Here is a 15,552-nt window from a genome sequence, read left to right as displayed (position 1 = left end):
ATCAAACCCATTTTTTATGTGATTAAAAGAAAAAGTTATATTTATAATTTTGTCCAGAGTATGCAAAGCGTTGACAAAGAACATCATTTTCTTTAACCTGATAAGCAAAAGATTGCGAAAATGCATGAAAGAATCAAAAATATTTTGTGTGCTTATTCTGTGCTTATGCCATATTTTCACATTCATTATTTTCGGTTCGAAATTGTCCCTTATATATCAGAAAATGAAAACTGAAAAGGGATTATTATTGTACAAAAAATGCTTCTCTTTATTTCCTCTTAAAAATATAGTTTTTGAAACAGATGTTATGAATATTTCATTTGAATACAAAATATCGACTCATTAACAAACAACCTTTGTAAAATTAGCTCCCGGAAATAAGTCATGATTACTCAAATAATCACACAAATTAACAGCTATTTTCGAATGTGCAAAAAACAATAAGAAAAATTCAAATTTTTATATAGTTTAATTTTTCGAAATGTTTGTTTGTGAAACTAAAAATAACTGCCTTATTTTCAATTTTTCAAATAAATTTCAAATTTCCTTGATAGTTTCAATAAACATCTGTGTCACCTTGGAAAATGCGATCTCAAGTCAGTCAGTGCCCTTTTTTTTATTTTTTTTTTATTATTTTTTTTTTATTTTGATTTTTTTTCAATAAAAATTAACTATTTGGGGTGAAATATTTGACTTCAAGCATTTTCATTGAAAAATCATGCGCTTTTCTTTGACTTTTTGAGAACAAAAAACACAATAAAAATGGGTTCATTTTTTGACATTCGTGAAATATTACAATACTTTCTGTTTTGATTTCAATGATGTTTGTTCACAGATATGAAAATCAAATTTATTTTGAAATCTGGCTAAGTTAAAAAATGTTATAAGTGAAACAATTTTTTCACACTTTGTGCATAAAAAACTTGAAAGTCCATATTTTCCCACATTTGTTAAAAATTATTTATACAAAATAAAACACTTTCCAATAATTCAAAATATTTATGACAAAAATTTATGCACAATTTTCTATCAATAAACCTTTATAAATTATTAATTTATTTCTATCCTTTTTTAGGCATTGATAAAAGTCAAGACTTTCTATTTGAATAAACAGTTGGATTCTTCAATTTGTTTTTTTATGTTTTCGAATAATTATTTTCAGTTTTGCATATTTTTTTAATGTCATTTTTGAAAAGAATAAAACTTGATTGAATTCTTGTGAACAAAAAATATTCTCTTCAATCGACATTCTTTTAACGATTTTCCATTATGCTTATTGTCTTTTGCAATTGATAATTAATACTTTTTTATTAATAACAGTATGTTTTAAAAAGAAAAATAATTTTGCAAGTTTTTTTTAAAAAATTTGAATCAAAATAATCTTATCCATGAAGAATTAAAAAAATATTTTTTTTAAAAATATACAATAAAAATGATTTCTGAAAATTTGAATTATTTTGTTTTCTGTTTTCATTTTTAATTTCCAAATTTTTATTTGTCAGTAGTTTCGCTCATTTTTGTGAAAACTTCTTTGTGTGAATGAAAAGTCAATGTGCGTAATAGCATTTCGTTTTTCCCGTTCTGATTTTCTTCCGTTTTTTCATATTCATCATCATCATCATCATCATTATCTCATTCTTTCTCTTCAATTTCTCCATTTAATTCTTCATCTTCTCATTTTTCTCCTTCTTCCTCTTCCTCTTCTTCTTCTTCATCAAAATCACATTCTAACACTTCTCTTCAATATAATTACCGAAATTTTAAGTAGAATCATTTCTCCTCCTCTATCTTCTTCTTCCTCATCTTCTCATCTTCTTTTTCAACTTTTTTTCTTTATCTCCCACCACTTTTCCTCAACTCTTGCCCTCCGCTCCCTTTTCCTCCTCACTTCCACATAGTCCTTTCACGAAAAATTCTCCAGTAACTTTTACAGAAGCTTCCGCTTCTCCAAGGTTGCACATCTCCTCGCAGCTTTCCACATCACGCTTTCCCACCACATCCTCCCTGTTCACCATCACTTCCCACTGGCTTATGTTCGTAAGCAGCATCTCCGTCTCTCCACTCTACAGGATGTGAAGGTACCCATGTTCCATCCAACGTTCAACTTTCTCTGAATATTACTCATTGTGTAGCAGCAGCCCCAGCATCCTTCATGTATCCAAATTCGCAACTGCAAACAACTCTCTCGCTTAATGCACAGGATTATCTTCCTCTTCACAAACAACACACTTCCCCTCCTCTCTTCCCTTTCCACGTCCTCCATTCTCTTTTTCATTTCCATCATGAACCTCCATCCTTCCTCACCACTTTCTTCTCCAGCTCTATATTCAATTCCTTCAATGTTTTCGGAGCAACCACTCCACACTTTGTTCTTTTGCTTTGCCTCTTCCATCTCCTTGAGTTGCGCAAGCCGCTGCTCCTGCTGCTTCCCCTGCCACAGCTACAGCACACAGCACCCCACAATCACCACTCCTACTATCACACCCACCGTACTCACCACAACATGATGAATGATTGTCCACACATGCAGCTTAAACATGCACCGCCCACAGCCCTCCCTTTTTTTTCTCCTTTCCAGCGAAATTACTGATGTCGAGTTGAAATTTCCTAGATCCTTTGCCTCCTTCCCCTGCACTCCCTCTGCTCCTTTTTTTCTGCCTGCTCCTCCACAGCCAGCTCCTCGCTTTAATACTCCACATGAGCTTGCACAACCTCCCCCACCCCATTCTTCTCAATTACATCCCACACGATCCTCCTGTACCCCCTCCGCTGTGTGTTCTGCCCTGTGTTTTCAAATCAGTATGACTTCACTCGCTAGCTCCCGCTGCAACCCGCACAATTTGCTGGAAGTGCCGCTTGCATTACACCAGCTCCTGCACTGTTTTCTTCTTCCTAGTTTACTCCCAACTGCGCACCTAGTTCTGCGCCATTGACAAATACCTCTCAATCAGCGGGTTGTTGTTCCTGATCTCCACATCTTCAGCTAGCACCATGTCACCGCTCTGCTCGATCACGCCTTCCGACAAGTTATCCATGCTCGTGTTCCACAACCTGAACTCACACTCCTTCACAAGCACCAGCTGCGACTTAATCCGATACTGTTCACTCCTGCTCCCAGAATCAAACACCTCGCTCATTGCTGTGCTCTCCGACTTCGCCAACTCTTTCCACTGCAGGATCGCCTTCGGAGCGCTCTGTCTCTGCCCCTCCCACTTCACAACATTCTCCTCAACAACCAGCACGCATCCCTCTTTCCTTCTCAATCTCCCGTTCCCATTTTCGAATGAAATCGGAACGCCGACAACTGTTACTCTATCACCACCAACACTGCTGCTGCACTGCACTTTTCGACATCCTCTGCCTGCTGACATATTCCTTCAGCACAGCGTTCTCCACAGCACCCATGCAACAGCGCGCACAAACTTCTCCGAACAGTTATTCGCTTCTGATACTCACACTTTAACTCCTGCCATTGTTTTTGTGTTGATAAGCGCATCTTTTGTCCTCTCCAAATCCATGTGAAGAACATGCTTTAATGATAGAAATGGTTCGAAAAAATATTAGAAAAACTGTGAAAATTAATAAAATTTTCACAAACAATAAATATTAGAATTTTAACTAGTTGAAAATTTTTATTAACACATTCTAACAAATAAAAAACACAAACATTTGAAAAAATAAACTTTTGATTTAAATCACGTCAGTAACAGACAGTGATGTGGGTGCCGTGGTATTTCCACAACAAAAAAAATTATTACCAAACAACCCATTGTGTAAAAAATATGGGCGATTGCTTTTTGAATCATATTTCTTCATTCAAAAATTTAGGTTCAGAATTATCTTTTGAATATCAATGAAAAAAATTGAAAAGTGAAAAGGCTTATTGAAGACATTTTCATCTTTTATATTGAAAAAACACTTGATTTTAAAAACAATTATCATGCTTTTTTTCTTTTGTATTAAAATTTTATTTCCAAAAGCCAACAATCATTGAAAAGTCAACTCCCCGAAAAAAGATATGATTTCAAAAATAATCATCCATATTGAAAAATGAACATTAAAAAAAATGGTTATTATTATTATGACACACTTAATCACATTTAAAAAAAATATAATATACATTAATTATTCTTTATAATTTTTTTTTTCATAAATGTGGATTTTGGTGAAATGAGTGAAGAAAATTAAATTTTTGTCACGCCACGTCACTCCAAAAATGTTCACGTCAGAAGGTATGTGACGCAGATGTTTTTATTTCAAAATAACATATAGGCCTTTGCGACAGACCGACATTTTTTTCACAGCTCGACAAGTCGACCGACAAGACAATCCTCTATTTTTTTTTTTTTTTTTTTTTTGATAAACGAAAAAACAACAAATCCAGATTAAGTTTTTCCATTTTTTCAATCATTTTTTATTTTTATTTATTTATTTATTTTTTTTATTTTCATAAGATTCCTATAAACAAATATTTAAATAATTGATATTGAAAGATTTCAATGGGTTATCGACAGATCTTTGTCGAGATCAGTCGAACGACAAAGATCAGTCGGTCGAAAAGATCTGTCTGTCGAACGGATATGATTTTTTTGAAAACATTTCTTTTTATTCAAAAATTGACTTTCATTACAATTTTGTTAAAAATGTCATTTATAACTTGAAATATTATTAAGTTCTTTAAAGAAATTGAGTGTTTGTTTGTCTGATATAATTTATATGCCGTCCAAAACCACACTTTTGCAAAACATTTCATCTTCTTTCCGATATTTTTGAAATAAATGATATGAATAAAAAACAGTTTTTGATTGCATTCCATAATAATTACATATTTTTTGTTTTGTGAACAAACATCAAATTTGTGGTCAAAAAGGGGGAACATGCACTTCAGGTTTAACAAAAATCATTGTTTTTATTATTGAATTCGACAATTAAAGATAGAAATTTGACAGAATTGTTATATCCACTGATGAAGATTTCATCCTATATGTGAAGATTTGCACATCATAATTCAAGTTGCACAATGGAAAGAATCTCATTCAAATGAAAATAGAAAGAAGCTTCGAAAATTTGGAGATTTTATAATTCTATTATGATGCTGAAAAAAGAAAAAGAAAAAGAAACTGCTCACGATTTTGAAAAAGAAAGATGAATTAATATTGAAAACAGAAGGAAAAAATGAAGAATAACTATTTGTTAGGTAATTATTTGTTCCTTTAATTCTTTTTTCATAATTCCATCTTTTCCTTTGCAATCAAATCTTATTATCTCTTTCACTTCAGCTTTTTCCAACATCTCCTCTTTTCCTCTTTCCAATCCGACTTCTTCTCCTTCATCTTCTCTTCAAGCTTTTTTCTCTTCCTTCTCCTTCTCCTTCTTTTTCTTCTTTTTCCTCCAACACCTCCATCTCATCCAAGAACGTCACCTTGTTCTGCCCAATTTCTGGTCTTTATTGCAGCTACAGCAGCAAAATGTGCTCCTTCAAATTCAAAATTTCCTCCTAAACATGCAATTGATTCATCAAAGATATAAGCAACAACAACAGTTCCATCATGAAATACAAACCTCTTCCTGAAGCATTTTCCTTAAACAGTACCACTCCCGGGAAAAACATGCAATCACATCCTTCTGCAGTTTCTTCCACAAAATCACTAAATCAATCAATGTCATCTGCATAACATTCACAATATGCACATAAAATTGTGAGCCTACCTCTTTTCAGTCCATTGTCAAATCACAATAAGACTTTGCCAGTGAGCGAAACAAATTCACAAGTGACAGAACAAAAATAATTCATCTCTGGTTCTTCGTTGTCTCCGCAGTTGCACATTTGACAACAGCAGGAACAGCAACTAAAGGCTAATACTGACGCAACACGATAAAACACACAAATTCCTCCTCAGATGACTTCACCTCAAAACAGCAGTATTTCTGTATCCTCAGCTTCTTCAGCTTCTGCCTCTTCGCTTTCTCAAGCATTATCGCACGTCACAACTATTTCAATTGCTGTGACTTGTTTCACTCCACACGATGAACTTATCTCTTTACCAACGTCTTCGATTTCACCTTCAGCTGATCCAGTTAACATCGATTCGAGGAATCTTCGGAAGAAGGACACAGTTGCTATTGGGTGGAAAGTGGCGTCGAAGTGACTGCGAGACCTGTGGAAGTGGGCTGCCCAGAATGTGCTGGAAGGATTGAGGAAGAAGCGGGAGAGCTGGAACTGGTGGAACATCAACAAGAAGAGGAAGGGCGATAGGCTGCGCAACACGAATGAGAGAGTGCGGTATTTGCGTGCGATGGACCAGGATGCACTGGACGAGGACATGAGAGACAGAGCAAAAAAATCCTTTGTCGAGATTCATAATTTCGCAATGAACGAACACTTCGAAAGGAACAAGAGGAATCTGGAGAGCGAGAGGAATAATTCTCTAATGGGAGGGGCTGGAGATGACGCTTTGCTCATGAAACTGATTGAAGAAGACGACAACAAGAAGAAAAAAGGAAAAATAGAATCGAAAGAAGTACAAGCGGAAGACTCCAAAGACGAATAAGAGGCAAAAAACGACAGATTGTGGCAGAACGCAGCAGAGCGATCGAATAAAAAAGTTCAGATTGCTGAGAGAGAAAAGAAGATTCAGATACAGCGAGAGAAAGAGCAGGAGAGGCAGAGAGAGAAACAGAAATGATGTTGAAGAAAAAGCATCAGGAGATTAAAGAGCGATGTGTGCAGAGAAGGCTGGATTTGAAAAGAGATGAAAAAGAAAAAAGAGAGATTGAGAAGATTCTGAGGGATGTGAAGAATAGAATTTCAGAACAAGAAAAGAAAAAACTGAAGAAGCAGGAGAAGATACTTGCTAAGAAGCGGAAGAAGGAGGAGGCCGAGCAGAGCCTAATTCAATTTGAACAGAAAGATGCAGAAGCGGAAAGGCTGAAGGACGAGAAAAAGTTTGATAATATTCGCATCAAGCTGAAGAAAGAGGCAGCGGAGAAGGAGAAAAAGGGGCAGCAGCGACTGCTGAATAAGAAGCAGCTGGATGCGCTGGGGATAAGAGTGGCATCGCTGAAGATGAATGTAAAGATTGATGCAGAAAACTAGTTTGTGTTCGTGCAGTTCTTTTATGTGCTGGCGGATGTGCGGAATATAGTGGAAGGCGAAATGCGGGGGAGAAGGAGAGAGAAGGAGATAGAAATTGAGAGAAAGGGGAAGAGAAAGAGAAAGAGAACTGATATTAAGAGAGAAGAAAAATAAAGAAAATGCAGAAAGTTCAATGAAGATTTTTCAAAGAGTGAATTTTTTAATAACTACTGCTGTTCTTCAATCTCATTTTGATTTTCAGTTAACTCTTCATTGGATAGCAGCTCCTTCTGTTTCATTCGATGTTCCTATTCTTCATTCCATATCGTAAAGCACAAAACGAATAAAAAACTTAAAAATAATCGGCAAATAAGGTCCATCTCTCCATCACCAGCAACTGTGTCTCATCGCTTAACATTCATTCCTCATTTATATTATCCTCCTCAATTTCCTGTGTCCATTTCCAAATCTACAAAGGTTTCGCTTTAAAAAAATTCTGCTGTCTTAGCACAAAACTGTCCACAATTATCATTCCAGTCTTCTTCACTCACTCCTTCTGCTTCTCTTTCTCATTTTTCATCTTCATCAATTGATCCTCAAACGTTCGACAAAGCTCTCTGGAGCAATATCTTCAACAAGCACATCATCATCATCAAATCCACTTTTGCCTCAACAACAGCAATAATAGCATCTTCAACCAACAGCTGTGTTCCAATCCCCACCTTCTGATCCTCAGCCCGCTCCTTCTGCTGAAAGATCTTCTGAGTTTGATAGGAGCCAGCCGAAGGGGATGAATGCAGAAAAGTGGATCATTTTTCACTTTGAATGACTCATCCCGTCTTTCTCTGTGGTCGCATACGACAGCGCTGACAGAGTGAACAGGAATGAGTGGGTGAAGAACAACAGGAAGATGCTCAGTGCTGTTTCAACTTTTCTTCTTCTTTTCATCAATGAAAGACTTTTTTTTTTGTTTATTTTTGTTTCAGCTCATCAAAGTCCAATTGCATTTGTAACGCATGAATTCAATTTTGTTCAAGGCAACCAGCAACTGTCAATTGGAAGTGTCAATTATGGATCATTTAGAGATGCACAAATAATAAAACATACAATTGAAAATGAAAACAAACAACATAACTTCTATTTTCTTTATTAATTATTTTTCTTCAATCAAAACTGAAGCTGAATATTTTCATAAATCAAACTGTCGTTTTGGTTATTCAATTTTTTTTTGAAGGATTTGATTGCAACGTTTGATTGAAACAGTTTCATTTTCCAAAGTTTAATAATTAGTTTTGTCTTTAATAATTCTTGTTAGCTTTTTCCTTTCATTATTGAAGTTTCATAAAATAGTATTTTCAAAACATGTTAAATATATTTTTTCATTCATGCAAAAATGCATTTTTATTGAATTTTCAAGTCAGTGAAAAATTCAGCAACATGCAGAATATTTTTGAAAAATTGAATACCAAATGAATTTATAATTTTTTCTTAAAAATATAAATATTTGGAAAAAAAAAAAAAAAAAAAAAAAAAAAAAAAAAAAAAAAAAAAAGGTAAAAACCAATGCAAATGAATGTATTTGTCGAAGGTTTATCAACATATAACGGTAAATGCAGAAGATAGGGGTACCAATTTTTTTTGTTTGATCCTAGAAAAAATGGTATAAACAACAACAAATGGATATATATGTAATATTCACATCACTTAAAGTGAAATTTATTTGCACATTTTTGCTGACAAATTATGCTCATTTTTTTAGAAAATATGGGATTGATCAGTTTTCGTAATCATTTGATCCTGACTGAAATGGAAACAAATATATCTATTTCGAGATATTTAAGAATGTTTATGGACCCTGATTGCGCTTGGACGTGGTATCGAGTGCAATTACTTAATTGCTGTTCCAAAAAATGCAAGAATTGTCAAAAACCAATGAATTTATGTCTTAATATGGGGAAGCGTTGCTGGGTATGTAAAAATTGCAAAAGAAAAATAAGTGTTTATAAGGACTCTTCGTTTTTCATGTCAAAGATTGGGATATCAAAACTTCTTCAACTTTCACTTTTATTATATATGAAATTAAATTTCAAACAAATCTCGTATTTAGTGGGCATAAGCAGAGATACTGTTTCATATTGGGCAAGTGTTTCTCGAACAGCTGCTGTTAGCACTGTTGCGAAAATGGATTTGACATTGGGAGGATCAGAGTGCATCGTTGAAATAGATGAAGCCGTTCTTCGCAAAAGATAATTCAAAAAAGGAAGGGACAAGCAACAAATATGGATCTTTGGAATGGTGGAGCGGAAAACTGATCGTAACCAAGGAAAATGTTTGATAGTTCGTGTCGAAAACAGAAAGAAAGAAACTTTGAAACCCATTATTGAAAAATTCGTAAAAAAGCAGACAACAGTTTATTCTGACGAGTGGCGAGCGAATTCCTGTTTGAATTCTTTGGGTTTTAAACATTCTACAGTTTGCCATAAGTATCGGTTCAAAGATAAAATATCATCTGCTTGCACGAATATTATCGAAGGGCTTTGGAGTCAATTAAGAAGGTTTTTACCACGTACAAGCACAAGATAAAAATTTTTATATAATTATTTGGCAAGTTTTATGATGGAAAAAAACAAACCTTTACAATTTCACGAGTATGTTAGAATGATTCATGACTTTGTTCCTACAAAGGAGTACGAAAATCAAAAGGAGCAAATTAGAGATTTTGTAGATGAAAACACAGAGACTGATAGCGACATAACTCTAACAGCTGAAGAATCATCGGACGAGGATCTAGGAGCAGGTGATGGCAGTGATGCTTCTGAATACACTGAAATTTGAGTTTTTTAATATTTTTTTCACATTCACAAAATATCTCAAGAATTCACTCAATATACTTATTTATTTTCTTAAAACAGCATAGAAATTGTCAATGAGTCTTTTTGAGCACATACAAAAATTTTTCAATTAAAAAAATAGGTACCCCTATCTTCTGCTCTTACCATACTTGTGATAAATAAACAGCTATTTTTGAATGCAACAATTTTTAGGAGAAAAACGAAGATCTTCCCACTATTTATTTAAAACTTGAAATTTGTTGCTGAAACTTAAAATAACATCCTTATTTTCAATTTTTCTAGAAAATTTCAAAATTTCATGATTATTTCAAAATAACATATATGAATTTCAAAATATTTCATTAATTTCACAATTACACAAAAATTGTGCAATTCATCCATTATTAACAACATGCATGAACTATTGCTCATTATTTCAAAAACAGCATTGAGATTAATTTATTGTTCAGGTTTCGAAAAAAAAAGCATGACTTCAAAAAGGAGAAGCCAATTAGTTTTTTTGTTCATCCCTATTAAAAAACAGTCATTGATGTCATAAATCAAGTTTTGACATCGTTTCCACATTCCAAAACAGTTCATTTGTTGCATCATTGAGAAAGAGGAGATTTTAATAATTTTAATAAATTTGTGTTTTTTTTATCCAGATAGTTTTTTTTTGTGAAAAAAAATGAATATTTTTTTCGAAATATGGGGAAAAATATTTGACTTCATGCGTTTTCATTGAAAAATTGTGTTCTTTTGATTCACTTTTTGTGAAAAAAAAATTAATGAATGTGGGTTCATATTTTGACATTTGTGAAATGTTGGAAAACTTAATGATTTGATTTCAACGATGCCTGTGTGCAGAGATGAAAATCAAATTTATTTCAAAATCTGAGAAAGCGATATAAAGTTATGAGTGAAGCAATTTTTTTTTATGATTGTGCATAAAAAGCTTGAAAGTCCATATTTTCCCACAAATAGTAAAAAGTTTATTTTCTGAATAAATTCTTTTTTAATAAGCCCCGTTGCTTTTTCCTTATCTCCTCAGGGAAGGCACTAATCATGGATGGAGAAGGAAACACACCCATCTTCCCCCATCAGAGATTAGGCATAGAAATTTAATCAGAAATTTTTATTACAGGCTTTTTTTTATGTTTAAAAAATGAGTTATTATTTCCAAAAAGTGTGTTAAAATTTTTTGTTATTTAAAATTTGATCAGGAAAAAGATATCCAGATTAAAAGAACTTTATCATAATAAAAATCAAACTTAAATGGGAAAGGAATAATTTCAATCTTTTGATCATTTTCGAACTTTTTTTCATATCAATTAATTGTTTGTGACTTTTCAAAGAAAAAAATGACTTTCTTGAAAATTTGTTTTTGAATTATTTCATCGAATTTATCATATTCATCCGAATAAAAAATTATAACTGGGTTCAGAAAAATGTTCGAGTTAATTAATCATTCTATTCAAAGGAACCTTCTTGTTGTTGTGAATTTGTTGCAATTACATTATTCGTTGATAATGATAGGTTTGTAATAATTAGACATCTTCTTGAAAAACAATATGAGTATTATTCTTATAATAGTGAAGTTGGCAATGCATATGACTTAAGTTCAATGATATGTGATCTTTTTGAAAAACCTATTTATTATTCGAAATAGTTAAACTTATTTTTCGAAATTTAAAAAAATTGAGTATTTTCACTGGAAAATTTTTTTGAAGAATTGGTTTTTGGCAGAGTATCGGAATGTGATAAAAATAAGACATATAGTCAATATTCAAAATACAGATGAGAAATTGAATCTATGTTATTAAAATTTGTGAATAATCATGAAATATTTTGATTTCTCAGAAAAAAATTATCTTCTTGGAAATCGGATTATCTTAGAATTATTTCACCTCACATTGTCAGATTACACATTATTCTTGCAAAAATATTATTTGCATCAATACAAGATCATGAAAATATTCATTTTACACAATCGAATAAATCTGAAAAAGGACTTTCATAATTCTTCACTTGTTTTTTTTTTTTTTTTTTTTTTTTTTTTTTTTTTTTTTTTTACTTTTTTTTTTTTTTTTTTTGTTCTAATAGATATTTCGAAGTGAAAATAACGTATCATGATAGAAAAAATGTGTAATTTTACAATGCGAGATGAATTTATTTGCAAATTATTCAATTTCCAAGAAGATGTTTTTTATGAAAAACCGAAAATTTTTATGTTGATTCACAAATAATAATATTTGTGGTTCAATATTTTTATCTTATGAACAAATATTGACAGAATACAGTCCAAACAGGATATAATCACATCGAATATAATCAACATCGTTTATTGTCACATTTTTAGATGCACCGACATTTTTTGCTTGTTTTTCATTCATTTTCCATCTCATATAATCACAGGGCTGAAAATATATAATCACAGTTTTAATGATAATGGGTGATTTTTTAATTGAAAAATTGATTTTTTAATCAAAAATTTCAAAAAATCAATTTTTCAAAATAATGTTCAAATAAGTCTGAATAACATAATAAAACCCAAAAAATAGTTTTTTCTATTGAAAAATGCGTTTCAATGAAGAATTTTCCAAAATGTTAAAAAATTGACACAAAATTAATTAATTAATTAATTTGTTTTTATATTTTTCAATGTAAAACAGCATCGGATATTATCACAATCGGATATAGTCACAAAAAGTTGTGCAAAAACCGATGTGATATTATCCGATTTAGACTGTATAATATTTTCATCACTTTCAAACATTCAGCCAAAAACCAATATTTCACAAAAAATATTTAATAAAAAAATACTTAATTTTATTTATTTTGAATGAGAAGTTTGCCAAAGTTGAATAATAAATGGTGTGCATAAGTCGTTGTGCAAAATATGATGTATTGAAATTGGATAAATCTTTTCAATGGTTAAAAATGAAAATTGTGCAAAAAGGATGAATTCCAGAAAAATCTGGAAGAATGCTAAAGTCTTATGATTCAAAGCTTATGATTTCACAAAGTCCATTCTATCCATCATCAATTTCCAAACAAATGTTTTTCTTTTCCTTTTGAATGATGTTTCATCTAAAGAACAAAATGGAAATAAAAAAAAAGATTTTTAGGAAATAAATAACGAAAATACGCAAATGTCCTTATAATGTTCTTTTGAATGACAAGTTATTTTTCTTTTTATTATCCATTTGCATTTGATTGAGTGACGTGGGTTTTTGGATGAAATACATAATAGAATTGGAAAACAGATCAAAAAATCAAGAAAAAGAATTTTCCCTTAAAAGAAAAGAAAAAGATGACTGTACATGGAATTACAAAATCGAGAATCTTGATTATTATCAAATTGATCCAATAACATATCTGATTTTTTTCTGCTTTCTTTGCTGCTCGTTTCCTGTTCTTAATGCTTTTCCTTACCGCTTTTTGATTTCCTTTTCCTAATAACAATTACAGCAGCAACAACCACAACAACGGTTACAACAACAACTGCTATAGGCACAACAATTGCAACAATTGTTCCTGCTTTTTTCTTGTTGTCTTTTTTTGCAGCTTCGGGATCATTCTTTTGTTTTTCATGTCTCACTTTAATGAACTTTTCGTATGCATCCACTGGCTCGAAGTCAGAATCTTTTGTTGCCAAAATCCATCCAACAGCTGATTCATTGAATTCGTCTGCAAACTCGAATGAATCTTTCTGCTCGCAGAATGATTCGAAATCTGGAGCAATGAGAAACAACGATCTTGAAGTTGAATTGGCGTTGTTTGAACTGTCGATTTCCAAATTGTTTGCAAGTGGAAGTTTCAGAAAAGACACAGTTTCCATCATGAAAATGCATATTGCACCTGCACGTCCACTTGTAACTGAGCATGACTTGAACGTGCATTTGTTTTTCCGACCAATGGATACTATTGATCCCTCCAATTCACATGTTATATCCAAGCCTGCAACTCCACTTTCTGAATTGACATCCTGAACGTTAAGTCCCTCAATTGAGATATTTCTAATTGAATTTCCACTGTCTTTTATACTGACGGCCGCTCTTTCAACATTCACTTTGCTTATCTCCACTCCATTTAATATAACTTCCTTAGCTTCATTGAAATCAAACAGATTATATTCAAATGTCACAAATGATGTTTCATCTGTGCATGAAACTGAATTCATTTCAACTTTTCCGTAATATGCCTGCACGAGACGGGCTGCCACAAAACTGTTTCCATCAACATTAACAGCTATTCCTCCCTGTGATTGCATCCCAACTCTCACAAATTTGCAGTTATTAATCACCAATGATGATTCGTTTGATGATGATCCAATTAGAACATACCACTTATGTTCAGTTATTGAAAATCGAAATGCCAAATGTTTGAATTCCACAGATTTCTTGCAATTAAATAAAGATGCATATGATATTGATGATAAAAAGTCATCGCAATCAACAGCAACTTCTGTGCAACAACTTCCATCACTTTTAACACCTTCAATGATTATTCCTTGATCTTTGCTGCACTCAATTTTCTCTGCTATAAGAGGAGTTGCATCATGAACAACATTTATCTTGCATGCTATGTCATTTCCTAATTGAGAATAAGCATGATGCAATGATTTCACTTCCTGACCGATAGAAGTTCCACTGTTTCTGTCATCTCCACTTTGTTTGACATAAACTTCTGTAAATGTTTCATCACTTACTTCTTGTGTGCACGTCAATGAAACAGTTAGGAAATAAACAAAAATAATAATCATTCCTTTTGTTGTTCACTTTTCTGTATCACAATAGATCAATAAATCCTTTATACATAAAAAAACTAATCCGAAGTGTGGTTTGAATCAAATGACTGATCTTTTGAAAAATATGAATAAATTGACATATGAAAGAGTGATGCTGATAACACTGTTTCATTTTAATTGTCAAATCGCATTAAATGGAGCAACGATGATAAGAAAGTTTTCAAACATTATTCTGTGTTTTCATATAAAAAAAATATCCAAGTCAAGAGTTGTGAAAATATCATTTGTGAATAAAAAATCTTTTTTATCACATATTTCTGTTGAAGAAATACATTATTCTATTCAAATCACGTTTGACTTTCTTTCAAAGAAAAAAATGATCTGAATTATTAAGTTAGTGTTTTTATTGGCACCATTTTTTTGGCACCAAATTTTTAAAGTGATAAAATACAAAAGAAACAGAATCCAGAAACAAAAATAAACAAAACTTGAGTCAAATGATATTCTTGTTATTCTTTTTCCTGAACTTTGATCTGCAGAATTTTCTTCTTCGATATTTACCAAATCATCATGCAATATTCTTCGATTAACTCTTTTCATTTTTGACTTTGATGGAATAGTTTCTTCAATGTTTTCTGTTTCTTCTTCGGCTTCGGAACATTTCGCACTTGTTCGAATAAAGATATCTTCTTCCCACTTTTCTAGGAAATCCTCATTTGCGAGCAGTTTTCCGTAAAAATCAAAACGATTTGCATAAGTGGGAAAAGGAAATTATGAGTGTTTGAGCAATTTCCGTAAAACTGGTTCTGACGATCTTAAAAAAAACACCATTTGCATCATAAGCATTCTTTATTACTGATAGTGCAAATGGTGAGTGAAGAGCTTGAAGAAGGATG

General features: G+C 32.3%; 5 protein-coding genes across 5 annotated transcripts; 3 read left to right on the top strand and 2 right to left on the bottom strand.

The window, feature by feature from the left end:
* Nucleotides 1-2,915: 2,915 nt before the first annotated feature.
* Nucleotides 2,916-3,371, bottom strand: MONOS_4659 (uncharacterized protein; the record flags this gene model as incomplete). Its single annotated transcript, XM_067874750.1, has 1 exon — nucleotides 2,916-3,371. The coding sequence occupies one exon, from the start codon at nucleotides 3,369-3,371 to the stop codon at nucleotides 2,916-2,918; it is 456 nt and encodes a 151-aa protein (XP_067722339.1).
* A 2,529-nt stretch (nucleotides 3,372-5,900) lies between these two features.
* MONOS_4660 (uncharacterized protein) lies at nucleotides 5,901-6,149 on the top strand (the record flags this gene model as incomplete). The annotated part of the gene is made up of 1 exon (XM_067874752.1): nucleotides 5,901-6,149. The coding sequence occupies one exon, from the start codon at nucleotides 5,901-5,903 to the stop codon at nucleotides 6,147-6,149; it is 249 nt and encodes an 82-aa protein (XP_067722338.1).
* A 536-nt stretch (nucleotides 6,150-6,685) lies between these two features.
* On the top strand, nucleotides 6,686-7,096 carry MONOS_4661 (uncharacterized protein; the record flags this gene model as incomplete). Its single annotated transcript, XM_067874753.1, has 1 exon — nucleotides 6,686-7,096. One exon carries the CDS (start codon nucleotides 6,686-6,688, stop codon nucleotides 7,094-7,096), a length of 411 nt encoding a protein of 136 aa, XP_067722337.1.
* A 2,592-nt stretch (nucleotides 7,097-9,688) lies between these two features.
* On the top strand, nucleotides 9,689-9,910 carry MONOS_4662 (uncharacterized protein; the record flags this gene model as incomplete). The annotated part of the gene is made up of 1 exon (XM_067874754.1): nucleotides 9,689-9,910. One exon carries the CDS (start codon nucleotides 9,689-9,691, stop codon nucleotides 9,908-9,910), a length of 222 nt encoding a protein of 73 aa, XP_067722336.1.
* A 3,414-nt stretch (nucleotides 9,911-13,324) lies between these two features.
* MONOS_4663 (uncharacterized protein) lies at nucleotides 13,325-14,671 on the bottom strand (the record flags this gene model as incomplete). The annotated part of the gene is made up of 1 exon (XM_067874755.1): nucleotides 13,325-14,671. One exon carries the CDS (start codon nucleotides 14,669-14,671, stop codon nucleotides 13,325-13,327), a length of 1,347 nt encoding a protein of 448 aa, XP_067722335.1.
* Nucleotides 14,672-15,552: the final 881 nt, after the last annotated feature.

This window comes from Monocercomonoides exilis, assembly GCF_001643675.1.
Source record: "Monocercomonoides exilis strain PA203 chromosome Unknown scaffold42-869251, whole genome shotgun sequence".
Classification (NCBI taxonomy): domain Eukaryota; phylum Preaxostyla; order Oxymonadida; family Polymastigidae; genus Monocercomonoides; species Monocercomonoides exilis.
Note: the sequence above shows the minus strand (reverse complement) of the source record. Positions and strands in the feature narration are given on the sequence as shown.